The 25,099-nt window shown below is 54.3% G+C and overlaps 7 protein-coding genes across 7 annotated transcripts; 2 read left to right on the top strand and 5 right to left on the bottom strand.

Moving 5' to 3' along the window:
• Positions 1–2,213: 2,213 nt before the first annotated feature.
• On the bottom strand, positions 2,214–3,053 carry MRS44_006412 (uncharacterized protein; the record flags this gene model as incomplete). The annotated part of the gene is made up of 4 exons (XM_065621755.1): positions 2,214–2,402; positions 2,493–2,505; positions 2,552–2,736; positions 2,787–3,053. 4 exons carry the CDS (start codon positions 3,051–3,053, stop codon positions 2,214–2,216), a joined length of 654 nt encoding a protein of 217 aa, XP_065477827.1.
• Positions 3,054–3,501: 448 nt separating this feature from the next.
• Positions 3,502–5,171, top strand: MRS44_006413 (uncharacterized protein; the record flags this gene model as incomplete). The annotated part of the gene is made up of 5 exons (XM_065621756.1): positions 3,502–3,573; positions 3,638–3,773; positions 3,829–4,012; positions 4,072–4,777; positions 4,830–5,171. The coding sequence occupies 5 exons, from the start codon at positions 3,502–3,504 to the stop codon at positions 5,169–5,171; spliced, it is 1,440 nt and encodes a 479-aa protein (XP_065477828.1).
• A 444-nt stretch (positions 5,172–5,615) lies between these two features.
• MRS44_006414 (uncharacterized protein) lies at positions 5,616–6,872 on the bottom strand (the record flags this gene model as incomplete). The annotated part of the gene is made up of 3 exons (XM_046274608.2): positions 5,616–6,426; positions 6,521–6,782; positions 6,860–6,872. The coding sequence occupies 3 exons, from the start codon at positions 6,870–6,872 to the stop codon at positions 5,616–5,618; spliced, it is 1,086 nt and encodes a 361-aa protein (XP_046139994.1).
• Positions 6,873–7,791: 919 nt separating this feature from the next.
• MRS44_006415 (uncharacterized protein) lies at positions 7,792–9,473 on the top strand (the record flags this gene model as incomplete). Its single annotated transcript, XM_065621757.1, has 4 exons — positions 7,792–8,184; positions 8,243–8,451; positions 8,508–9,009; positions 9,066–9,473. 4 exons carry the CDS (start codon positions 7,792–7,794, stop codon positions 9,471–9,473), a joined length of 1,512 nt encoding a protein of 503 aa, XP_065477829.1.
• A 3,350-nt stretch (positions 9,474–12,823) lies between these two features.
• MRS44_006416 (uncharacterized protein) lies at positions 12,824–15,329 on the bottom strand (the record flags this gene model as incomplete). The annotated part of the gene is made up of 4 exons (XM_065621758.1): positions 12,824–14,318; positions 14,695–14,851; positions 14,895–15,079; positions 15,202–15,329. 4 exons carry the CDS (start codon positions 15,327–15,329, stop codon positions 12,824–12,826), a joined length of 1,965 nt encoding a protein of 654 aa, XP_065477830.1.
• Positions 15,330–19,587: 4,258 nt separating this feature from the next.
• On the bottom strand, positions 19,588–20,235 carry MRS44_006417 (uncharacterized protein; the record flags this gene model as incomplete). Its single annotated transcript, XM_046273350.1, has 1 exon — positions 19,588–20,235. One exon carries the CDS (start codon positions 20,233–20,235, stop codon positions 19,588–19,590), a length of 648 nt encoding a protein of 215 aa, XP_046139989.1.
• A 541-nt stretch (positions 20,236–20,776) lies between these two features.
• Positions 20,777–21,317, bottom strand: MRS44_006418 (uncharacterized protein; the record flags this gene model as incomplete). The annotated part of the gene is made up of 2 exons (XM_065621759.1): positions 20,777–21,147; positions 21,230–21,317. 2 exons carry the CDS (start codon positions 21,315–21,317, stop codon positions 20,777–20,779), a joined length of 459 nt encoding a protein of 152 aa, XP_065477831.1.
• Positions 21,318–25,099: the final 3,782 nt, after the last annotated feature.

Consider the following 25,099-nt stretch of genomic DNA (forward strand, 5'->3'; position numbering starts at 1 on the left):
GGCTACAGTCGAGACTTTAGGTGTTGTGACATGCTTGCTTGAAACTGTTCATACACCCATGGTTCTGAAACGGCGAGGTTGGTTATATTTGACAAGGCCTAAGACTCTACCACTTTCCTTTCTGCACTGGTATGGCTCTATTCGAGCCTTACTATAGTTCATCGTTGGTTCGATAACCAGAAACAGTTGCTGATGCAAGATCCTAGGAAAGCGGCGAGTTGTACTTATAAACGCCCTTTAAAATAGGCTACCTCAAGTGACTGAAACCGCTTCAGACAATCAGGGTATAGGATCTGAAAGTAGTTGAGCCACTCACCATCGTTGGCATCTTCTTCTTCGTCCTCGTGTCTTTGCGTACTATTTCCAGTGCTTCCTTCCACAGACGTTAAGTCACCTCAGTGAACTATCAAGAACTCTGGGGGCAGTCGTTCTGGATAGGGTTGAGCTCGCCCGTTAACTATGCTCCTGAGGCTGGATACAGAAGATCGAACGAATGAGTCGATACACTTTATGGGGCAAAGCTGGCCTTGGGCGATTCGGGGGCTATTGTCAACTGACTAGAATCTAGCCGTGAGCCTGTTCGACAGCAACTGACTACACAGCGACGCCATCAATCCCACAAGCGGAATATGGCCTCTCAGCGAGATTAGGATCAGTGCTGATCCGCAGCCTGGCAGAACGGCTCGCCTTCTACTCCCGGCTGAAGTTCTTTGAGCTAAGCTAATGCTGCCTCCAGTAGTTTAAAACCATGCCCAAAGGTATCACCTTCCCAGTTGCTTATGTAGTAGACATATTCAACTCGGACCAAAGCCGATATATATCGACAGCCCGGAGAGCTAACTCGTGTAAACAATGACCTCAACATGTTTTGTGCCTTAGGTACTCAACTTGTGAGTGTCAAGCAGAACTGTCTTGGTGTTTCTGCTGAGCCGACGATGCATAGAGTAAACACCCCTTCTCATTCAAGCATTAAAGAGGTTCGTTAAGACAAGTTGTGTACATGGGGCATATCTGAAAAGCTGGTTGGATGCCAGCCACTGCGCTGAAGGGCATGTCGTGGTGATATCACTGTGTTTAGAACTACATATCTGTTCTCAGGCTGCCTTGGTGTATTGTTTACGATAGCTCATCCATTGAGTCGGCAAAAACTACGTTGCGGCAAGAAAGAGGCCTGGGAGTATCAGCTAAAAGATGAGCAAGCTTGACTGATATCTCAAGAACGGTCGGATTATTCTTGGTCGTTTCATCAAGTCCTCTCAGTTGTGGCAACAACCCGGTGGTCTGGACATGACATTCCCATACTTAGAAAGTACATGATGAATACAGTCTTGACTGAATGTCAAGGGCTGAGCTTTTTATGCTCTTCTGTGATATTTAATATACAACGATGAGTAATGTCAATACTTCTAGCTTCTATGCAAGGTTCAAGATATGGATCAAGCACGAACTTGAAGCCTCAGAAACCCATCACTTCCGAACTACGCCTGAGTGTGGTGGCCTTTGCAGGACGGGGACTTCAAACGCATTGATACCCCTACACAGATACTCTGGTATTATTGAGTAGAGGTATCCTCACAAAATGTTCCTCTTAAGCAAGAATAGGCTACTAACATCCATTATCAGGGTGTTGTGGCTTAACAAAGCCATATGAGGGTGACACATTGGGGAGTAGTCAATCAGCTTTTGAGAAAGATAATGACCTTATGTCCATAGTGGACACATCAACTAACGATCTGTATTTACTGGAGAGTAAAAGCTCAACGATGGATGCAGATTCGGATCAGGGCGGTCTCACTTGAGTGTTGGTGAACCAAGGTAAGGAGAAGGGTTTAGCTGATAATGGCAGAGTTATTGACCAGAGAGAGGTTTGTAAGGGAGTGATGAGAAGTGACTGTGAACTAGCAACAGATGCTGTCATCCTGTTGTCTAATTGAAGACTCATTTGACATCGACGAACCCAATGAAAGGGGACATCTCTTTGAATATAGATGGCCCATCGAGAACTTCGCATTCAGGGCATGGGAAATGCCCAAAGTCATAAGCTAAGTTAATAGATACAAGTGGAAGCTGACCGGGGGCCAAGCAACCGGGATATGATACAAGGAAACCATGCCTGCTCATCACATCGTCGACGCCATAGCAGAGGCTTTCCAGACCAAAGCTGAATATCGTCCTTGGTGGGAAACGGTATTGATACACTTGGGCGCCGTGGTTCAACCCCACTTGACACCAAAGAAGCTGAGCTTCTTTCCTATTTTCGAAGCTGCTGTCTCTTCGTGCTCGAGGTAGACCCTCTCGTGGCCCTTTACATCCACAAAGAAGTACTTGTACTCGTAGTCACCCTGTCCGCGATGCCTGATCATGTGCAGTCGCGCAACGCCGTTGTTCAATGGCCCCTCGACCTGTTGCAGTTAGCGTATGTCCAGCTTTATGTATTATTGTGAACTTGCATAGAAATGCATCAGCAAGTGCTGGTTTCCCTGGGCATCGACAGACTCCGTGGACCTAAAGTTGTCAGCACTTGCCCAGTGCCAGTGTGTGATATACATACGCAACAGGGCGTGCCCGTCTCCACTTGTTGAATGTTTCGTCTCCATGCGCCGAGATCTTCTTGGCGTCGCCGAGCAGCTCTAAACATCGAGGGTCGTCCTTAATCCTGTCTACGGCGCGATTGAAGTTTGAGATTTTGCTATCGGGGGAAAAGACTTCGGTCCACATGAAGTATGTCACGCCACCCTACCGAATGTTAGCAACTTGTCGCATGCCTTGGCGGGAAAGCAACTTACAGTGAGCACGAGGCCGATCAGAATCATGCCAAAGTTGACAGTCTGCTGTGTGGCTCGACCAGCCTTCTCTGCCACTGAGAGCTGGCTCCATGGAACATATCCGGTATCGTTGAATGGCGTCACTGCCCTCCGCTTAGGGCCCTGGGGTGTTGCGCCCACGCCTTTATGTGTCGCATAGCATCGCGAAAGTAGGAGAGGTTGTAGTTTGGAGGGGCACCCCACGAAGACGGTCGATCGGATCGGAATTAAGAAGGTGGTCGGCTTCATCCTGGCGGTCTCACAGCAGCCATGGTATCAGGACGATTGTCCTGACAATAAATCCAACGATTGAACCAACAAAAGGCTGACGTAGGAATTGACTGCATCTCGAGCCTCTCTCAATTGGAGCTCCACGATGGAATGGGTTCCATGCTGTAGTTGCTTCACCGCCCGGCAGAACGACGTGGGGAAGAGATGCGACCGAATCGGGACTAGCGTGACCGATATGCCACTTTACCTTAGAGACACCTGCCCTTGATGACCGACTCCTTATTATTCCTTGAACGATTCCGGCGCCCAACTTGACGTTAAGACCTCCCTAGCCCGACGAACTCTGTCTCTTCTTTGACACGTCGCCTATAGCCGCCGCACCTTAAAGTGGCCTCTCGAGCTCCCGAAGTACTCGCCAACCCTTCCAGAACATTGTGTCCTGCCTGATCGAGGCCCAAAAGTCAACATGAGCGCTCTTGCGACGAAGCAGCAGTCGCTGAAGATCTTTGAGAAGTTGAAGACGAAGCCTACGAACAAGGTGTGTAGCTGTCAAAACCTTTTTGCGCAGCCCTGGAAGCAGCGCTGACCATTACCCAACCTAGATCTGCTTCGACTGCGGCCAGAAGAACCCTACCTGGACATCAGTCCCCTTCGGCATCTACCTATGCCTGGACTGCTCCGCCAACCACCGAAACCTGGGTGTGCATATCTCATTCGTGCGATCAACCAACCTCGACCGTATGTAGCCTGCGACACCTCCCTCATCGCCTACAAGACTGACGACCGAGTACAGAGTGGCAATGGGACCAGCTGCGCTTGATGAAGGTCGGTGGCAACGAGTCTGCCACCAAGTTCTTCCAGCAGAATGGCGGCACTGCTGCCCTGAACAGCAAGGACCCCAAGACCAAGTACCAATCTAACGCCGCCACCAAGTACAAGGACGAGCTTAAGCGACGCGCTGCGCGGGACGCCCAAGAGTATGTCTTGATTCTTCCCCTGAGGCGCCCTTTGATATACATACCTGACATGTGTCTAGTTTCCCCGACGAGGTTGTCATCACCGATGCTGTCGATGACGGCTCTGCTACCCCCGCCGGCGAGCCTGACGACGACTTCTTCTCTTCCTGGGACAAGCCTGCCATCAAGAAGCCTACACCCCCCGTTTCTCGCACTGCGACCCCGCCTGTGATGGGCCGAACGCCCTCTCCTTTCCTCAACGCCGGTAACGGCAAGGACATTGCCCGCGCTTCTTCGCCTCTTGCCCGAAACGCCTCGAGCGAGTCCAAGCCCGCAAGCAGAATCACGACATCGGCTGCCCTCCGCAAGACTGGTGGCATTGGTGGTCCCCGCAAGGCCAATGTCCTCGGTGCCAAGAAGACTACCAAGCTGGGCGCAAAGAAGGTCACTAGCGACGCCATCGACTTTGACGAGGCCGAGAGGAAGGCCAAGGAGGAGGCCGACAGGATCGCGAAGCTTGGCTACGACCCCGACGCGGAAGAGGACCCTGCGACCAAGGCTGCTACTGGATCGGCTGCTGCCATCATTTCTCCCACCCCCGTCAGCCCCAACAAGAACAGTTATTCATCGCATACACGCCAGAAGTCGGATGCCGAGGTTGAGCGATTGGGCATGGGCATTGGACGACTGGGCTTCGGCCAAATTGGCGGTCCCAAGGCTGCCGCCGCCGCCCCCAAGAAGAATGCTGGTGGATTTGGTTCCGTCGGACCTGTCAAGGCTGCCGCTGTTGGCAAGTTTTACCTATGCAACCATCTAAACAAGTATATGCTAACCCAAGACAGATGACTCGGAGCGATATGCCCGCGACAAGTTCGGTGCCCAGAAAGGCATCTCATCAGACGAATTCTTCGGCAAGGGTGCCTTTGACCCCAACGCCCAGGCTGAGGCCAAGACCCGACTCCAAGGCTTCGAGGGCGCGAGTGCCATCTCGTCCAATGCTTACTTTGGACGACCTGAGGATGAGCCTGAGGAGGAGTACGGCGATCTCGAGTCGGCGGCCAAGGACTTTGTGCGCAAGTTTGGCATCACGGCCGGTGATGATCTCGAGAACCTGACACAAATGGCGGGCGAGGTGTCCTCCCGGCTCCAGGGAGCCATCCGATCTTACCTTGGCAACTAAACAGATGTGCAATTGACAAGTTAGAATGTGAAGCATGAGGTTCCCGTGTCTCGAGGGGACGTTGAAGGAGAAGAAAGCAGAGAGAAAGAGGCATGGGCCGGTTCGAGAATATGGCATCGAGCAAATCATGGCGCATATACCTACGTGCGCTTGGCATGGCATGACATGGCATGGCATGAATCTGTCTGGGGCGGGGTGCTTTTTGGAGCTGGCGTACATGCGATGTCCCAAGTTGGCTGCTTTGGTTACCTAGTATGAAATAGAGATTTGATGTTTGCTACCTACCTTAGTTTACGATAAAAAAGAGTCTACACTGTTTTAAATCTTTCAAGTGTCGGGTCAAGTAAAGCAATGAATTCATGCCGCAATGGTGCGTACTACATGGTGATGCTATAGTCTACAATAAGGTATCCAGAAAACAGGAGCGTCAAAGGAAAAAGGTTGTTACAGCTTGGCAATCATCTTGTTGCCCTTCTGCAACCAAGCGACGGCGTCATCCACAAACTCGTCCACGACGGCCTTGGCCGACTTTTGCTCGTTAACCACGGCAGCACACTTGCCCATGAGGTAAGGGCGGTACTTGTCAAAGATGTCCTCCTCCTCGTCATCGTTGTCGTTGGCGTTCTCGGACAGCTTGTCGAGGTCGGCCTCGTAGGGGATGACACCCTTGGCGGCGAGCTCCTTCATCTCAGCCACACGGTTGGTCTCCCAGTCGTTGATGTACTCATTGTTGCGTACACGCATGGGACGGCCGGTGAAGATGATGGTGCGGACGTTGTCGTCGTGGCCCGAGGTGCGGACAGCCTCCTTGTGAGCCTTGGGGGCACCAGCCTCATCAGTGAGGATGAAACGGGTGCCGACCCAGACGGCGCCAGCGCCCATCATAAGAGAGGCGGCGAGCAGCTGGCCGTTGTGAATGCCACCAGCGGCAATGACCTGAACGGGCTGGCCAGTCAGGGGCGACTTGTGCTTCTTGCAGATGTCGACGACGGCGGGGATAAGGACGGTAGTGGGGATGTCGCCAGTGTGGCCGCCACCCTCACCACCCTGGGCGCAGATGATGTCGACGCCAAGGTCGATACACTTCTGAACGTGCTTGACATGGCCGATCATGTTCATGTAGACGATGCCGTTGGCGTGGAGCTTGTCGACGACGGCCTTGGGGGGCACGCCGACGGCCGAGACGAAGAGCTTGGCGCCTTCCTGGATGATGATGTCGACCAGCTCATTGAGCTTGCCCTTGGTGTAGTCGTAGCTGTTTCGGAGTGTCACGAGTCAGCCAAGGTGTTCAAATTTGCATGTGATTGGGGAGTGGAGGGCCGGAATGTGGAGGATGAAAGAAAACGTACTTGGTCTTGCGAGCGCTTCCGCCGACCTGGGGGAGAAGCAGGTCAACACCAAAGGGGGCGTTCTTGTCGACGAGGAAGCTCTTGAGCTCGGCGATCTGCTCGCGCAGCATCTCTGGGGTGTAGCCGACGCCTCCGATGACACCGAGGCCGCCAGCGTTGGAGACTGCGGCGGCGAGCTTGGGGCCGGCAGCCACGTTCATGCCGGCGAGCAGAACGGGGTGCTTGATCTTGAACAGATCGGTGATGGGGGTTCGGAGCTTCTCTGCATGACGAGAGTTTCTGTTAGCGATTGCTTGCGCATCATAGGGGAGCGAATGCGATTCCGGGGTAATGACGTACGTGGGGAGGCCATGATGTCTAGATTGGCGACTGAGGTTTTGTAGATGCAGGACAAGAACTGCTCGCTTGGTGGATGAGGAGTAAGTGGAGGAGGAGTAGAAAGAAAGAGTATGGAGAAGTTAGAAAGCGTGGTCAGCAGGGGCTCAAGAGATTATAAACAAGCCCCTAAAGTTGTTTGATCAGCTGAGGGGGATGCAAGAAAGAGGCCAGAAGCTGCTTCGCGATGGACGACGGATGGACCACATGCCGAGGCTTGGAGCCGGAGATGGGAGGATGATGCGGGGGGTTAGGCCGGTTGTGGCTTAGCGCGCAATTGAAATTGAATCTGGGGAAGATGCCGAGGGACGAGAGTTGCGTGGCTGCCTTTTTTGGCTCGGTTTAAACGGTTATGTCGGTTCATCGCTGAGGAGAAATGAGATTATCAGATGAAACGGACAAAATGAGTTCTTTTTCTTCCTTGCTGCAATCATCAGCTGAGACTGGGATCCATCCATTGTTGGACGACAGTCTTCTGTGTCTGACATGTGCTCTCGGTGCTAGCCTTGACTAAGACGGTCTTGGCCTCGGACGCTATCCAAGACCCCGTGACATGGACAATGACAACCACTGCAAGTTCAACGTCAGCCCCCGAAAGCCACCAAGAGACAACGACTCTGACTCTGAGTCAGATTGAACAGTGTCAACTCAACTCATCCAGGGCCCAAATGTAAGGGTCCAAAACTCTAAAGAGACGACTCATGGTCAGCCTGGACGCTTCTCCATGGCGTCCGCTTTCTACTGTTCAACTCCAAGGCCCCACCAGGTTGTCAATTTAGCGCCAAATTTTTGCAACCTCTCCATCCATGGAGGCTCACTCACCACCCGCTCAAACACCATAACCTAGTCTTGCGAACCAGCATGTAGGTAGGTAGTAGCGGCAGACGAAAATCGCCATGAGAAAACCTTTTTCTTCCCGCCAGCTGATACGCAGCTTCGCCACCACACGCAATGCTGCATACCCGTCCAGGCGGGCCTTTGCCTCAGCCTCGCCATGCCGGATGCCCTCGGCCATTGCGGTGCGACCTCGCCTCTGCGCGACAATGCCTGGACTGAAACGCTCGGCCTGTGGCTGCGCGTGCTCGTGTGGTAGCAGCAACAGCGGGCCGCGCAAGACGACGGCGTATATCGCCTTGGGGAGCAATATGGGAGACCGCGTTGCAGAGATTGAGCGTGCGTGCAACGAGATGGACCGTCGAGGCATCAAGGTCAAGAGGACCAGTAGTCTTTGGGAGACGGAGCCTATGTATGTGACGGACCAGGACCGCTTCGTCAATGGAGCTTGTGAGGTGTGTATATCAAAGAGTAAAGAAGATGTATGGTTCTAGGGGCTGACCAATCATCCAGGTCGAGACCGAGTTGGAGCCCCTGGCTCTGCTGGACCAACTACAAGCTATTGAGAATGAAATGGGCCGGAAGAAGGTCATTGACAAGGGCCCACGCAACATTGACCTAGATATTCTCCTATACGGCGACGAGAGGGTCGAGCATGAGCGGCTCAAGGTTCCTCACATCGGCATCCTGGAGAGGGAGTTTGTCCTCAGACCCCTGGCCGAGTAAGTTGAATTTTCCTCGTCAACCGTGTGACAAGGAAATCTGACAACCGCCGCAGGCTCATTCCGGCAAAGCCATTGGACCCCTCCAAGCCGTGGAAGCTCATCCAGGACCATTTGAACGAGCTGCCCCTCGGCGAGCCCCTGTCGTCCATGACACCCCTCTCGCCGTCCTCGAGTCCCCTGACGCCACTCGCGCGCAAGAGGAAGACACATATCATGGGGATCCTCAACCTGACGCCGGACTCATTTTCAGACGGCGGGGTGCATGCTCAGGATAGCATCGCTCAGACGGTAATCAACATGGTCAGGGACGGGACGTCTATTATCGATGTGGGCGGCCAGTCCACTGCGCCTGGCCGACCCGAGGTTTCAGCTGACGAGGAAGTATCCCGCGTGGTGCCAGCAGTGCAGCTCATCCGCTCCATCCCAGAGGCCCGCGATATAGTCATCAGCGTCGACACGTATCGGGCGTCAGTAGCCGAGCAGGCGATAGCCAGCGGTGCAGACATGATCAACGATGTATCAGCCGGTGTGCTCGACGCCGATATGCTCCCGACGGTGGCCCGGCTCGACAAGACCATCTGCCTGATGCACACATGCGCGGGACACCGCAGACCATGACGGAGCTCACGTCGTACCCGGACGGGCTGATCCCGACGGTGGCGTCGGAGCTCCTTTCGCGGGTGGCGGCGGCCGAGGCGGCGGGGATCCGGCGGTGGCGGATAGTCCTCGACCCGGGCATCGGCTTCGCCAAGACTGGGTCTCAGAACCTCGAGGTGCTCCGTCGTCTCGAGGAGCTGCGGTACTGGCCAGGTCTCGAGGGCCTGCCGTGGCTGGTGGGCTCGAGCCGTAAGGCCTTTGTCGGGAGGATCACGGGGGTGACGGAGCCGGCTCGGCGGACGTGGGGAACGGCGGCGACGGTGGCCGCGGCGGTGCAGGGCGGGGCCGACGTGGTGAGGGTACACGACACGGCCGAGATGGGGGCGGTGGCTAAGATGTCGGATGCCATCTGGAGGTTCTGATGTGTACATCTCAAGTTGGAATAAATCAAAAATGCCGTGATATCGAGTACGACTTGGTGACTTGCATTCCAGACCTCTCCCGCCAAGCTTTTCTCTCTTCCCCCCGTCAAACCTGTCACATATCAGAATCCGTCTCAGCCTATCACCTCTTTCCCCCACATATACAAGACCACGCCCCTCCCTCCCTTTTCCCTTTGGGGAGATTTTCTAAACCGGCGTCCGAGGAAGGCCTCATCGGTGGAGCCTCTCTGGCAGGGTGCGACCGGTGTAGCGACCTGCATGAGGCTCATCAACCCTGTTTGTTTTGGGTGGGCAGTCGCTTGGCGTTCTCTTTTTTGCTCCGATTACTTTAGGGGGGGAGTTGTTTTCTCAGCCTGATTTTTTTATTTACCGAGTGACATCTGCCTGAATGCACTCCTTCTCATGTGATGCTCCTTTCCCTCCAATTCGCTTGATCGAATACAGAGCCTGATCTCAAGAGGTCAATGTTCATGCATCCACCCACGTCAGCGAGCTTCCTCTCCGCCTCCGCCGACCGGGCTGCTGGCTTCGTCGAGATGTGACGCTTATGCCGCAACACGTCGGGAGATGTGAAAGTGGTGGCAGCAATGGATGGCAACACAGCGCAACGCAGGAAAGGAGGCTTGCATGATTACCCGCCTCGGTGGAGGGATGAGAAAGAAAGCAGACCGGGTAACAGGGAAGATGGAGGGGAGGGGCCTTCTTTCCCCCTCCTCCGTGAATCTCGCCATTGTTTGTGATGAGGGCATACTCAGTCAGCAAGGCAGGCTTGATGCATACAGGGTCTTTTGATGGGTCTCTGTGAGAGTGACACGGCACGGACGTGATAGACCCTGATGCATCTCGTCGATGTCTGTCTCCGGTCGGCCGCCCAATGTAGACATGGCCTGACGTCTGTGTGTATGTCTGTGTGTATGTCTGTGTGTATGTCTGTGTGTCTGCGAGCAGCACTTGCAGTTGAGTTTTAGTGTACATACCTAGATAGGTAGATAGCCGTGCTGAGCTGAGCTGAGGTGGTGTTTTTGATTTTCACGCCGCAGCCTCAACTCGGGTATTGCTCAACAGAGGGCAGCATCCATCTTTTAGGCCATGTAGTCTCATCTCACCGTGTTACTCGACGATAGCTGTTTACTGTCACCAACCTCCTCTCCTATACCTCGTCAATATCCGTTGGCTTATTCCCGATCTGATCCACTCTCCCGCTCCAGACTTTGCGATAGCGTCGATCCTCTTTCTCTCTGCTCAAAGTGCCCCCCCCAACCCTAGACCCTCTCACGAACCCGCCCCGCCGATCCCTTCCCCCTACCAGATTTGTACTGTGCTGTTTCCAACCCTTGTATTTTATAGCCACTAAGAAAAGAGATGAGCGCCTTTCTTTTACATACAGTGCGTGCGTGCCGATTTTATCCCTGCTTTGTCGCACTTGGCCAAGTTTTTTAGACTTCAACCGACGTCGGGGCTAAAATAGGTCGAGTAATCTACCACCAAAACCCATTTGCCATCGTTGGACTGTCAGATGGCAATTAATTCCCCGTCGAGTTTTTGATTGATTGAAACTATTTCTTTGCTCTTCCAATGAATTAATCTCATGGGGACGGTCCGCGCCCTTCCCGCCGGGAAAATCATCCTCTAGCGTGCTAACCTTAATCCAACAACCGCTTCAAGCACGGGTCATCCACCCTCTTTGGTAAAAGCTGCTGATAAACACCATGTACCGAGTACATACATACTGTGACAGTAAGGGTGGAACGGCACAGCGTCGGGGCCAGGGGTTCGCTTGCTGGTTTCTCCCAAGGCTGAGCTGGGGGTGTTACAGCATCATGTTGGCGTGGCCACCGTTTTTTAATGCCTGACAACTGATAAACACTATAATAACTGCCGCTCTCGCCTCCTCAACGTATGCACTTGACAATCTTGACCTCTGAGACCTTGAGATGCCGTCATCTTATGCCATGTTCGAGACAAGACAAGACGAGATGCCCGTAAATCACATTCACGCCCCTCCAACCTCGACAAGCCTCTTTCGGCTACATCAACGCCATCCTCGCACCCATACGACGCAACCGAATCGAATCGATACGATGCGAGCTGAACAAGCAAGCAAGCATCATTCACTCACTCCCTCCCTTGCTTCGCTCCCTAGACCATGCAAGATCCCTCCTCACCGAAACCAGACGGAGACGCCGTGCCGTCTTTGGTGGAAATCAAGTCATGGGACCGGCCAAGTGACGAGAAGACATGCATCGATAGTGAGAATAGAGAAATGACCAGACATCCGAGAAAACCTCCAATCAACACTGGCCTAACGGGTTCCCGCATACCACCGAGCCCCCCAGTATGCCTGTCTGTATGCCTGCCTGCCTACCTGCCAACCTACCTGGCCATGTATGTATGTATGTATCCTTGAGCTCGACGCCCAGTTACTTCTCTCTCAGCTTGCCAACGCCCATGTCTCCCTCTCATGTCTCATCCCCCTCACCCACAGAGTGCGCCCTTTCCTCATACCCCTCCCTCATCGAGCCACAGGAGCCAATCGAAATATCAAAGTAACCAAGCAGAGTATCAAAAGAAAGGAGGAGTAAGAAGAGGAGCAAGAAGAGAAGACCCGAGTTGATTGGGGCTGTGGGGTGCCAAGATGAAAAATGACCAAAATTACATTCAGTTGAGAAAATGAAACTTGTAGTAAATCCATGTGTCAGAAGAAGTGAAGAAATGCACACAGTGGGTATCCTCCCATCCCCCCTCTCTCTGCCTTTGACCTTCTTGTCGAGCCATCTGCCTCTCTTACATTCTCAGCCCCAGTCAGTGTAGTGTAGTGTAGTGTAGTGTAGTAGACATCCAAGTCATGCCACACACAACCAACTCCTGACCAAGTGTCGTACACATCGTCGTCATTTTGATTTTTGCCCCTGGCTTGGCCTTCTGTCCCCCCATGCGTGCCTACCGTCACAGGTAGTTCGGTTGCTGCTGTCCCAAAGCGCCCCTGTCTTTTCAAACGAAAGAACTTTAACCTTAGATCGATCGATCTGGTTCCTGAACCCAAAAACCCATGCCATTGCCATGCCCATATCCATGCCCGTAGTCGTACCTGTGCCTGTAACCGTGCCCATGCCCATGATTCTTTTATTTGTTTTGTTGTGTTTTGTCTTTTGCTCTTTTTTTTTGCGTCTTTTTTCTCCTTTCTTCTTGTAGAAAATATGTGTGTCCAACGAAAGTATGCAATTTTGAACCTTTACTTGATTCTTCCATCTTCTTTTATTCGCTCGTGTACGGGTTCGTCTCGTCTCGTTTCGTTCCCTAGAGCGTATCCTGAGCCATCCATGTGTGGCTCATGTCATGGTCATGTTGATTGCAGACGAGGGAATCATGGAAGTCGGGTAGTAGCCGCTCGATGTCGACTTGCCCTCGAATGGCGCAGGTGTACGATCCCCGAGATGTGCCGGAGGTTGAAAGATACTTGGGAGTGTAGTGCTATCGTAGTCGGTCTTGATCTTGGCGCCCACGTCTAGCCCCGTGGCCATGTGAGGCACCACACCGTCACGCTCTGTTCGAGGGTTGAACAGTTCGACCCGTTCGCTCTGAGTCTCGTAGATGGGCCCTGGGTAATACTGATACTCTCTGACCGTGTTGATGGCCTTGGCCTCCTCGGACGAGATCATCGACTCGGGTGGAATGTCATGATGACGCACGCCATACATGTTTCCTCGGTTATCGAACCCACCACCGCCGCCGCCGTATCCCGGTGGGTTCATCATGGGGTTGGCGTTGAAATCCGGCATTCCGCCCATGGGTCCAAATGGCCCAAGGTTACCGGCCGAGCCACCTGGTCCGCTGCTCTGGCTTCCGCGTCTGTCATTTTGATAATGTCCGGGTGATCGGCCCCGAACAATCATTTTTGCGGACTTGCGTGTGGCCACCTTCACGAAATGATCACCGTTGCTGCCGTTGCTGCCAACGTCAGCCCACAGCTCCACGACCAGCTGGTAGTATTGCTGAGCAGCTCTGCGCTTGCCATTGTTCTGCGTGGCCTGCTTGAACTGGATACGCTCAAAAGTGTGTTCAGTGGGGAGCTGCTGGCCGCCGGGCTGGCTGCTGAAGCTGTCCGAGTAGACTGGGCGGCTGGCCACGTCTGGGTACATGCCCATGTGGTGGTGATGGCTCGCCTGGGGTGGTTTGACGCCCAGGCGAACCCTTTCGGGCTTCATGATGGGACCCTTGTCCCGCTTAGGCGTGTGCTGCACGAGCTCAATGCTGTGCTGCTCATTGTCGGATACAACGGCCGAGATGCACATGGCAAAGCCGTAGACTTGGACTGGCTGGTTGGAGCCGGTCGCGGTGTACTGGATAGACACACCGGGAAGATGGGGGTTCAGTGAGAAGGAGCAGATGCAAGAAAAGTAGTTTCTGCGGTAGCAGGTCCATTCGTTCTCCGAGAGGAAGAAGCCTTTGTCGATTACACCCTGGATTTCGGCCTTGACAGGCGTTCCCGCGCCGTCGGCGTACTGAAGGCTGCCCATCATGTGGACTGCTTGCAAGGGAGGAATGTTGTTCGGGGCCGGTCGGCTTGTGTAGCCACTAGAGCCCATGCTTGGGGCAGCAGTGGAAAAGACGGTGTTGGGGCTCGTCGTCGGAGACAGGGGATGACGGCCTCTATGCTGAGTTGCAAAGGATGGTGAGCGGGTAGCGTGTTCAGACGGCCTTCTGAAGGAGGGCGTCGCAGGCGCGTACTGGTCTCGAGTACTGATCTGAGGTCCTGGGTGAGGAAGAGCTGCGGTGCGATGTGAAGGTGGATAGGGATGTGCCATTCCCGTCGAGGAAGTGCTACTGCTGACGGCAGTCAGTTTCTACCTGTTGCTGCTCAAGAGAGCTTCTCTCTGGTGCTTGACATATCCAGCCCGGCACATGTCTCGGACGAGGATGAGGGGAGGGAAGGGGGCGCCTGGGAGGCCGGCCAAACAGGACAAGCTGATCAGTCGGTTCGAGGCGGCTCCCGACGACTGAAGGGTTAACAGGAGTGGGATGAATGATTGATTGACTGATTCTCTATCGGAATGACAAGTGGGCAAGGTAGGGTAGAGGGTGTGCGACTCTGACCCTGACTCTAGAGGGTGAGGTTGAGGAGTGAGGAGTGAGAGTGAGAAGGACAAGTGAAAGTGAGTGAGAGGGAGAGCTTTAAAAGAAAAGAGACAACACGACGTACTTGGAGCCAAGGCGTGAGCGGACGTCGATCCCCGGATACAGCTGAGGACCGGCAGGTTGAGACTGGAAAAAGGCACCTCCGTCCTGGGGGTACTGCGCAGCCGAGTTAAGGACCGGCGGATGGAACAGGTTCAAGAGCGACGAGGACTGGGTGGGCTCTATCGTCAAAGAGGAGGTGCTGGCTTCTTGGGAGTATCTGACGCCTCATCAGCGGATCGGCCTTAGCCAGGGAGCGGCAGACAGCGGTCGCGGTAGCGGTAGCGAGGAGGACGCGGGCAATAGGTAGCAACAGCAACGGCAACAGAAGCAGCAAATGGATGGCAATAGCAGCAGCAGCGACGGCAACGGCAGAGGACGCGGCCACAGAGACGCTGTATTGCCATGCCCTGGAAATACAGTGTTCCCCGTATCACAGCTTGCAGCGCACCTCAGGTATCACCGTCCACCGTTGGTGTGCCACAGGCAGCCAGCACGGTTTCGAGAGGCTGCGGGAAATGCAGCAGCTCACGGCGCTGGGCAGCGGGCAGCAGCGGGCAACGAGGCAACGGCAGCAGGCTTGCAGAGGAGGGGAGAGGAGGGAGAAGAAGAGAGACAAAGTAAGCGCGGGAGTGGCTCCGGGGTGAGGCAGAGAGCCATGGCAAGGCAAGGCAAGGCAAGGGAATCAGAGAAGGTTGCAAAGCCCTTCACCATGCGTCCCGTCAGTGGACGGATAGGATAGGCACAGTGGAGGAGGTTTGATAGGCAAGTTAGGTAGGTAGGTCGTAGGTAGGTCGGAGACAGGTACGTAGTTAGAGGTCGACACCAAAGGATAGACTAGATCCTCAGGCGAGGCGGCAACGGCAGTGACAGCGGCACCCCGGGCGTTAGAACAGCGTGCCCATTGCTCAACCTCAAGCCACCGACGAGGGGGTATGGAGGGGAGGGACGACGACGTTCGTGGGCTGCACTTGATGGGCGGCGTGTGTGTGAGTGTGAGTGTGTGTGTGTGTGTGTGTGCGCGCGTGCGTGGGTGCGAGCGAGAGTGAGTGAGCAATCGGGCTGGCTGGCTGGCTGGATACACCGGCCGACCTGGCTGGGAAATTTCAACAAGGGAGCGAGAGTGGTGGAGGGACGGGCAGCAGGGATTTGCTCTGCGGGCGACAGCGGGGAGGGGGATAAGAGAGAAAAAAGCACAAGCAGGAGAGAGGGGGAGGCTGGCTGGCTTGCTCGAGCGAGTGGATGGATGGACGGATGGGCTGGGGTTGGGGAAGCCGAGTTAAGAATGGGGATTGGAATGCTCGAATGACAAGGACGGGAAGACAATGCTGGGGAACTAATCCGACTTGTTGCAGCTGAGCAAGCTGACCCGACAAGGACTGTTGGTTCCAGGACCTGGCCTGTCTCTGTCTGTGTCTGCGATCTGTTCTGGTCTGGCCTGGTTTACAACTCGTATCCTGGCGAGTCCAAGACAAGTTGAGTTGATTTGATGGGAGAGAAGCGGGCAATTGAAGCAATCGTAATCATTGACCATGACCAACTTAGGTCTCGGCAGAGATTTCCCCTCTCGCTCGCTCGTTGCCTCTAACTAACGCGTTGGGCGGGGAGAGAGAATACAAGCAACAGAGAGGGTCCGTCCTCGAATCGAATCCAGTATAAGCGGCAGAGACCAAGGCCGGCCACCTTGTAGGAAAAAGAAACGAAAACTGACAGGGGGGTTCTGTAGTGCTAGATCCGGCAGGGAAAACTGCAACAACAACAAAATTGACAAGTTACTGAGCGAGGCAACTAGCCCGTCCAGTCCGTGTTTATGCCGTCTGTCCGTCCGTCCATCCATCCATTCATTGTCTGAGAAGCCCGACAACGCCACCACCAACGTGCTGAGGCCTGCAATGAATGACATCCATCGACTCAATTCGCCAAGTGATAGCTGACGCCTGTAGGTAGAATGTGACGGGACAATAAAAGTGAAATGACGAGACAGGGCAAGCCCAACCTGCAGCAAGGGCTCTTGTCATGGGTGATGATGATGGATAACGTCAAGTACAACACAACGGAGCTGAACGCCCAAGCCAAGGGACAGACGGCAGCACGCACTCGAGTCAACCATTGCCGCCACCGACGTGGGTTATCACATCCAAGTGGTCCCTGGCGGAGCTCACCCCAGATCCTAGATCCCAGTTCCCCGTTCGCAACTTGCGAACGTTGGTGAGCCACTTGTTCTTGAGCCATCAATCATGTCCAAGGGAAATTAAAATGTGCAATGCGCCTACTAAGCCCACCGCACCAGCATCCATGTTTTGCGGAGTACCGACCAAGGCCATCAAGAGGTAAGGTAGGCTGGGGAAACAAGGGTAGAGATACTCAACCAACAGAATGCGCAGTAAAGAGCTCGAGACAAACAGAACATGCCGCTGACAAGGAGGGTAAAAGGATGAAACAAGATGCAAAGGAAGAAGCGCATGTCATCAAAACTCACCTCATTTCTCCCGCGTGCGTCGCCATATCCATGTAGCCCATCGTGGGCGGCGAAGATTCGAATTCCTGTTTAAGTGACGGCGCATTAGCCCCTGGTCCCAACGGTGATGACAAGCCTGGCGAGTCTTTATTTCCTCCCCCAGAAGGCGAGGAAACCCTCTCTGTTGTTGAAACAGCCATGGATGTGTGTCTGTCGTCTGAGCGGATACATGGCAACGTGTCTTGCTTTTCAGCCCGGGATGTCTGCTGTCTTGTTCAGTTAGCCGAATGTCAATCCCATCATCAACGTTGATAACAGCGCAACCACGCCCCCAGGTTGCCCCAGAGTCATGCAGATTGTTTGTCGTCCAATTGTAGTTTGTCATGACAGCTTGGAGCACCGGATCCCTCTCGCCATGCGCCATACAAGCATGCCTGCCCGGTGCAACAGAGCACTCCAGACCCCCAGACGCAAGTCCAATTGGGGCCAAAATCTTAGGCTTGCCGTTGTTGGCGCACGAAACACGAAGTACAAAGGTGCACAGCACTACAGCACACAGAACTGCAGCCGAAAACAGGACGCCACAGATTTCTTGCAGAGGGCACAATCCTTGCGTGGATTGGTCTACCCCCAGCAAGACTTGGCACTGCTCGGACGACGCAGCTGTCTATCGTTGACTTTGATTGACTGACAGCCGGAGCGAGCATTCAAAGCCACTGCAAGGAACAAGGCGTAGCCGAATACCATTAACTGCAGGTCTGTCTTTCCGAGCTGCAGCTGAGGGGAAGCGGCAATCAAACCCACCGCGCCGTGGTATGTCAGGACGAGGAAGCTGACTGTTTGTGAAAAGGCAAAAGAAAAGTATCATACGTACCAGTATTGAGTGAGAGTCTTGAGAGCGCTGGCCCTGGTGCACCCGAACCTACTAGATGCCGTTCCCACTCCAGATGGAGATACACAGCCAAGCATCGTCCCCCCCAAATTTGGAACCTCAATGCTCCGTGAAAGAGAAAGATCTCATCGTACCTTGGGAATTTGAGAATTCATGCGCGGCTCTCAAGCGACGCTTCGCTGTCGCAATCGAGAATGTACTCCACCTGGCAATTCGCAATAGTAGTCGGCCAGATTCGAACCACCTGTGGTCAAGGCTGGGATCCGGATAATGCACTTATCGGCAAGATTCCTTCTTAGCTAACCGCCATTCTCCGTCCGGATCGTAGTAAGTTTGGGATAGCGCTCGTACCTGGAGAATCGATGGTTGAGAACGATGTGGGTTCCTTGTCGTTGCCCTCGAATGTGGGGAGCCCCTTGACCCCTATTGTTTTCTAATATGTTCTTGGACCTGCATGGGCAAACAGGTTAGCTCTCTACCTCTAGAAAACTAATTTGTTCTAGAAGGTGCGTGTCAAGGGGGTGAATGAAAGTCGGAGACGCCAGTGTAATGTTTATGAATCCAGTTACGAAGCTGCCATGTTGGAGGTGCCGGTCTGATCCTGCTTCCAAGGCATTCTTCTCAAAGGGCCAGCTTTCGGCATTCTGTTGCTACTGGCACTCAAAGAAAACCGCCCAGGGCCGAGCTGAGAGAGAGAGATGTGCGTGCCAGATTCGACAATGCTGTAGAAAGCTGCCCAGAGCAGCTCAGCAAGCACGTATGCGTTGACTGATCTTGGCAAGGAACTGGCAACGCCCAGTCCCCCAAGCCCAAGAAACCCAAAAGAGTTTCCGTTGGTTGCGGATAGCTCAGCGGTTGAAACTCTAAACAAGCCTGTGAAAGCATCCAGGCACCGCCAGGTCTTCGATAGTGAATCGAGGAATTCCAGAATAATAGTCGTGTCTCACCTTTGTCTACCTCGTAAATACTAAACGAGCCTGTTCGTGCTGATAAGGTTTCTCCTTTGTAGGTTACGTTGTTCGAGAGAGGCGGCTGTCGTCGATCCACGGCCGAGTGACGACGTCGTTCGATGAGCTGGTGTAACGGACGACAGGCAGAGTGCTGGGCTGCTGCGAGGGAATTGTGAACAATGACGATACAAGAGAAGGCACAACCGCGCGAGTGCAGGATCTCGCTGTCTATATACCCTCGCTGCGGCTTCAGGCGGCGGTGGCTGACCTAGGATCGTACAGGAACAGACTGAGAAGAAGGGATCAGAGAGGCTCAAGAGGGCGACGGCGAGAACATGTGGTACAGGTCTGAGCAAAGAGTAGAAGGGGAAAGGAGCTAAGTCCCAAGCAGGCAGTCTGCCGATGGTCTCGAAGAAATAATGGCAGACTCGGGGTCACCGGCCGGGGGCAGGGACCTTTGGATGGGGATGACTTTGGGTTGTGCGAGCCTGAGACAACGGGAAGGAGACATGAAAATTATGGGGAGCTCGATGATCCTGGTTCTAATAAAAAGCCAAAATTCTGGACATCTCTTGGATGATCGAGATAGGCAGATCCAGGAGCGGTGTAAGGCATGGCCTAACCGCCATCAATGACTGGCAGTAGTGGAGAGCCGCCGAGGGTGCCCGCGATGTTGACGGAGTTCACGGTAACAATCAAAGGCAGGAAGCCGTGTCCAAGTGCAGGGCCATGCTGCAAATCCCCACGGCTCTCGCCATCCAGGCCACACAAAGGCCTCGCGAGCCCTTCCTTGATGCACTCCGGGATGAGATCACGGGCCGCCGAGACGCGGCGAACCATGGCCGCTCGAGAAGAGATCCGTCTGCTCGAGCTAGTCTCGATCAACAGTCTCCCCATCGTAGACATAGCAATTGGGCAGTTGTGCTTCGGTAGGTGAACGCAGAGACCAGCCTCAGGACCGAGCAGAGCGGCACTTGCAGTCGCCGTGCTTCGTATATGGTACAGCCGTGGTGAGAACCATGGACGCTGCCCTGAGCCTGAGAAGCGTAGCCATCCATTCCGGGCGCCAGCCCGAGTGCATGAGTATGCAAGCACCCGGCCGTCAAGGCTTCTACGATACGCCACAAACACGGGCTTTGATTGGGAAAGGTCCGGCTTTGACGAGAGAAAGACGCCAGAGACGGGACACAGCAGGCCAGACCAGGTGTGAGGCGGTGGAGGGACAGCAGCCAGCCACTTGGATCGAAGTGCCTGATTTCTGGGCATTCTGTCTCTGATACGAAGTCGAGGTGGGTGGTCAAGACCTGCGGTCACGGCGAAGGAGAAAATCCGCGGCGAGAACCATTCTGCGTCTGATGGCGAACGATATTGACGCAGCGACTGATGGCCTAGCCCATGCTTAATTCGGGGCTTTTCTTTCGCCAGGTGCAGCGTTAGGTCGGAGAGTCCCCAGGGAGCATAATCGCCGAGAGATCAAGGCACCGGCCAACCAGAGGCAGAATAAGCATCCGAGGCCACCTTGAACGGTTCAAGCTTTTCGGCCCTGTGAGCACCTCCACGCGCTTCGACAACCGGGTGGCTTTAAACCCTGACGCCATACGCAGGCATTGCCTGACGTCCAAGTCTGAGTAGGGCGGAGTGATCGACCGCCCCCTGTCAGATGCCCAGGCCATGTTTCAGGCCCTGACGAGGCTAGTCATCCTTACACAACGACACGTGAGGCCGAAGAAGGTTTCATCTCCACGTACGGCGGATGCGGCATAACGGTTAGGGAACAGCAACACATCTGGCTCTCTGGAGCCGAGAGTCAACGGCTCTTTGGCATAGGGGTTGGAAGCTCTGACCAGGCCAGGGCTATGCCGGATGCTCGTGTGGAGCTGGCCAAAGGGAACGGGTGATCGATCTCAAGATCAGAAGTTCCGAGGGGGCGTTGATGATTGCGTAGCTTGGGGGGCGGGCCAATGATATTCTCATCTACCCGAAGTGAGAGGGAGGGGGCGGCGCAGGCGCATTTCATGCTCCATCGTAGCGAGGACGGACTGATGAGCATGCCCAGAATTGGAAGCGGCAGGAGCTCGCAGACTCGCAGACTCGCAGCCTGCAAGCTCTCGTGTTTCTCCAGTATAAGCCCATCAAAGCCATCTGATGTTGGTGTCGGTTCCCGCTCGACTACCCAGCCTTGGGCGGGTGGGCGTGCAAGATCCATACGTCAACCCCGAGGGCGCCGTTGTCACGCTTCCCATCCGCACAGGGCGCGTACCTTGGAAGGCATATTGTGACATGCATTGCTTTGTCGCCTGAATCAGACTTGACCATGGCAGGCCGGCGGCGCAAACAAACGAAAACATGGCGAATAAAATCCAAGTTCGTCCTTGAGTCGGATCGGGCCGTCACTGGGAAGCATCTATCAGACCGACGGCTGTAGCCCACAGTGTAGATGTTGTGGCTAGAAGGGGAGTGGTGAAACTGGAGCCGTTGAGACCGCTGCAGCAAGCATCAAGCGCGTGAGTTCGCAACAGTAAAGCTGGGGATTTTGGACCGTTCGGCGTGATTCCAGTCAGATCTTTGTACTATGTGACATGTGACTGGGTTTCCAGGTCTCAAGTCGAGCAACCATCCTCTCTGCTATGCCTTGCTGATTGAGGCTGGACTGGGCGCGATCCTGCTGCAGCGAGGAAGAGGTGATACAAGAAGCAAGGCCGTACTGTGGGTGTTTCGAAGCAGAAGCAGAACAGAAGCAGCGCCGCGGCGGTGAAAGCAGCAGCTCGGTGCCGAGCAAGCAGGGAAGCAAGCAAACAAGCATGCCAGTGGTACACTGGGCTACAGGAGGGTGCTGCGCCAGTCGTCCAGGATCCATCTCTGACCAGGCTGCCGGCAGCAGGACCGTGAGTGCTCTCGTAGATGGACAAGGGTGGTTGAATTCCTATGAGATGTAGACTGGGCAAATCAGCAAGGATGGACGATCCTTGCTGCACATCTCACCCAGGAGGTCGTGTTGATGTTGAGCATGGTCCCATCTTCCCGGGCGACCCTATCCTTCACGCAGGTGCCGTCCGAATAGGACATTTGTCGATGTCAGAATATCCATCCATTGACTGATCAATTCTCGTTGGAGCAAAGTCAAAACCGCCCAGGCTGTGAATGACAGACGGGGAAAGGCCGCGGATGGGCCGCGGACGGGCCCGTGATAGAAGGTAGGCAGCCTGTTGGTAATGGGCGTTGTGGGCGCGTCATATCCTACTCTGGGGTCTAGATGCGAGTGGATGATGGTGTTGTTGGAAGCGAAAAGAGTCGTCACGCACGGGCAGTCCCTCACCGGTCAACACATGGCTCCTGCCTCTTGATCTCCGGTGGCGGCTCTTGACGAGGGCTCTCGGCTCATGATTGGTCAGATCACCCACACAAAGGACCCACCGTTCAGCGCCGCTAAGAGCCTGTCAGAGGGGAACGGTGTGGGTTTGTTCGGCCCCAGCTTGCGCTAGCTCGGCGTCAGTGCACTGTTGGTGGGGACCCCGGGCAGGAGCCATGATGGATCTAATCCAGGCTGAGGCAGTTGCTCCTAAGACCGACTTCCATTCATCGAGCTACTATTGGAACTAGGGAGCTTCCATCTCATGTGCCATCATCAGCTTGCGCTAAACCAGGCACCAGAAGCTTCACTCTTGATATAGCATGACTTTGAGTTTCTCTTTGCTCCACACCGGATGATTTCAGCCTTGGCATCTCGGGTTAGAGCCTTCTTCGCCCAACGGAATCCCTTCTAGATATCCATCCCCTCCTCCACCTTGACCAGAATCGCACGCGCCTGAACAAACATCCATTGCTGACTTGAACTCTCATCTCTGTGGCGCCGATGAAGTTGGAAGGCACGTAAGCACAGCTTAGCCAAGTCAGGCAATAGCATTTCCGGAAGCTTGGTTTGCCGACAATGGATGCTTGAGACTGGCTTCAAAGATTCCCCTCCCAGGCATCTCATGAGCAGCGTATTCACGCCCATGATCTCAGATTCAATTGACACCTTGCGCTGTTTGGATGGCCCGGCATAAAGGTTGTCGACAGGACACTTGACAACAGCTGGTCAACACGAGCACAGTATTGTTGTCACGGCGTCGAATTTCAGCACAGACATGAAGCCTTGTTGCCTGCCTGCCGTGCGAAAATGACCAGTCTTCTCTGTTGACCAAGGTGAGGGGCATACAGACACAAACAAACCGTGCGCTATGGCTGACATGGATGAAAACTACCTCTCTAGGGATGGAGCTTATGCCTCAGACCTGTCGAACCTTTCCCCTGAAGCTCACGATTCGGACATTGCAAGTACTTCTGCAGGGCATCGCATCTTGACCATCCTTGGACCAGTGTGCCATCCAAAGGCAAGCCGGGGAGTCAGCCGTGGACACTCGATCATTACTCAGTTTCCTATTGCCCGAGAACGCCATTGCAATGGGTCCTACCTTGACTCCAAGACAGGTGGATCTCCAATCATCAAGACCTGTGGTCTGAGTGGCACATTCTTCCCAACCTGGAAGTCAAATGCATGAGATCGTTCCCAAGGTCACACTACGCTTGACGGATTTCCTCCTCCGACGGCGTTAAACCAAATGCAACATAAAGATCAATCAGAAATCCAGGCTCGATACAAGTGTCTCACTTCAAATCAATCATTGCAGCATACCCGGTTTACCCCGGATGCGAAATGACTGGCGCAGACTGCTTCATGCTCAGAAACACCCGGGAGCGGAGACAATACCATCCGACTGCATCTGCTCTTGGCGGACTGTTGGTTGATATGTGACTTGGTCTTCAAGATAGGCTATGAGGCCAGCAGAAGCGAATTTGGGCTCTGGCAATTATCCGGGACATCTCCATTTCAAGACATGTCGCCTGGAGGGGGATTAAGCCTGCCCCAGCTCAGTATGTCCCTATCTCGAGTCCCATTGGACTTCGGGATGGGAGTGTCCATGAAAAGACGCAGACGACAGCATAACTTCGGTTATCTTGAGTATCGCGACAGGGGATGCACCAATTCCCAACTCCCACCCCTTATTTGGACACTTCTGGACCACAGTGACTATCATGAGTCCTCTGAACTCATGAGGCCTTCGGTTGAAACTACGCGGACATCCAACATCCGTCGAGTGTTGAGCTTGAAGGTCTAGACCCCGGGCATGTACCCAGGTAGACAACCATCCCGACACTCCCTGTGCGACCCTGAAGGAGGAGGAGGATGGCTCCCTCCAGACCACCCTGCTGGGAGTGCTTACAGCAACCTATGCAGGTCTTTTGACACCAATCTACCGAGCGATATTTGTTGGCCTCAAGCATGCCCGGAGAAATCGCTAGAGGGCTCCATGGTTGCTCAGTTGTCCCCTTGACCTCAAATCGGGCCTGCATTAGAGCCATTTGCCGGATTTGTTCGCTTCTTCTTTCCTGATAAAGTTCTTGTCAAACCAAACTACCCAAGCTAGTTTTGATACCGGAAACAAGCTGCGGCAAGGAGGCTTTGGCCAAGGGGCCATGACTGCTGTGCGCGCCCTTCTCTCACGGGTGCTTGCCTCTGCGCGCGACAGGGTCTCTAAACAAGCCTGGCGTGACTGAGGCGTCATTCCCTATTCAATTGATATCGCAATAGGATGGGGAAGTGATACGTGGCGAACGCCTGGGAGCACAAGTTAAAGCTGAATTGGTAACCAATGAGCCGCGCCCAAGCAAGCAGGGCGGCGTATTGGCGCCGCAAATACCCCCTCGAGCATGAAATGAATGTGTTGTCGGTTGCTATCCTGATTGCCACGCTCCCTTTGAAACGACACGGACCAGGGTGGTATGGCATGGACCGGCTCATGACCCTCTGCTGCATCCTGAGATGAGTAGTCACGGATCTTGTTGCCTTAATTTAGGGGACAAGCTTGCCCTTGGATCTGAACTCGCTATGCGAGTGTTCTCGAGCCTTGAAGGGCACATGGCCGCAAAGGCTGCAGGCACCAAGCCACCACCTCGAATAGAACTCATCATGCCGACTTGGCCAACAACAATGCGGACATTGACCACCCAGCTTCGGCGCCACCCAGCGGTTGTCCGCCATAGATGGCCGGAAGGATAATCTGTACGACCCCCCAGCTTCGATGGATGA

Source organism: Fusarium solani, assembly GCF_023522795.1.
Source record: "Fusarium solani strain SB1 chromosome Unknown bctg00000003_1, whole genome shotgun sequence".
NCBI lineage: Eukaryota > Fungi > Ascomycota > Sordariomycetes > Hypocreales > Nectriaceae > Fusarium > Fusarium solani.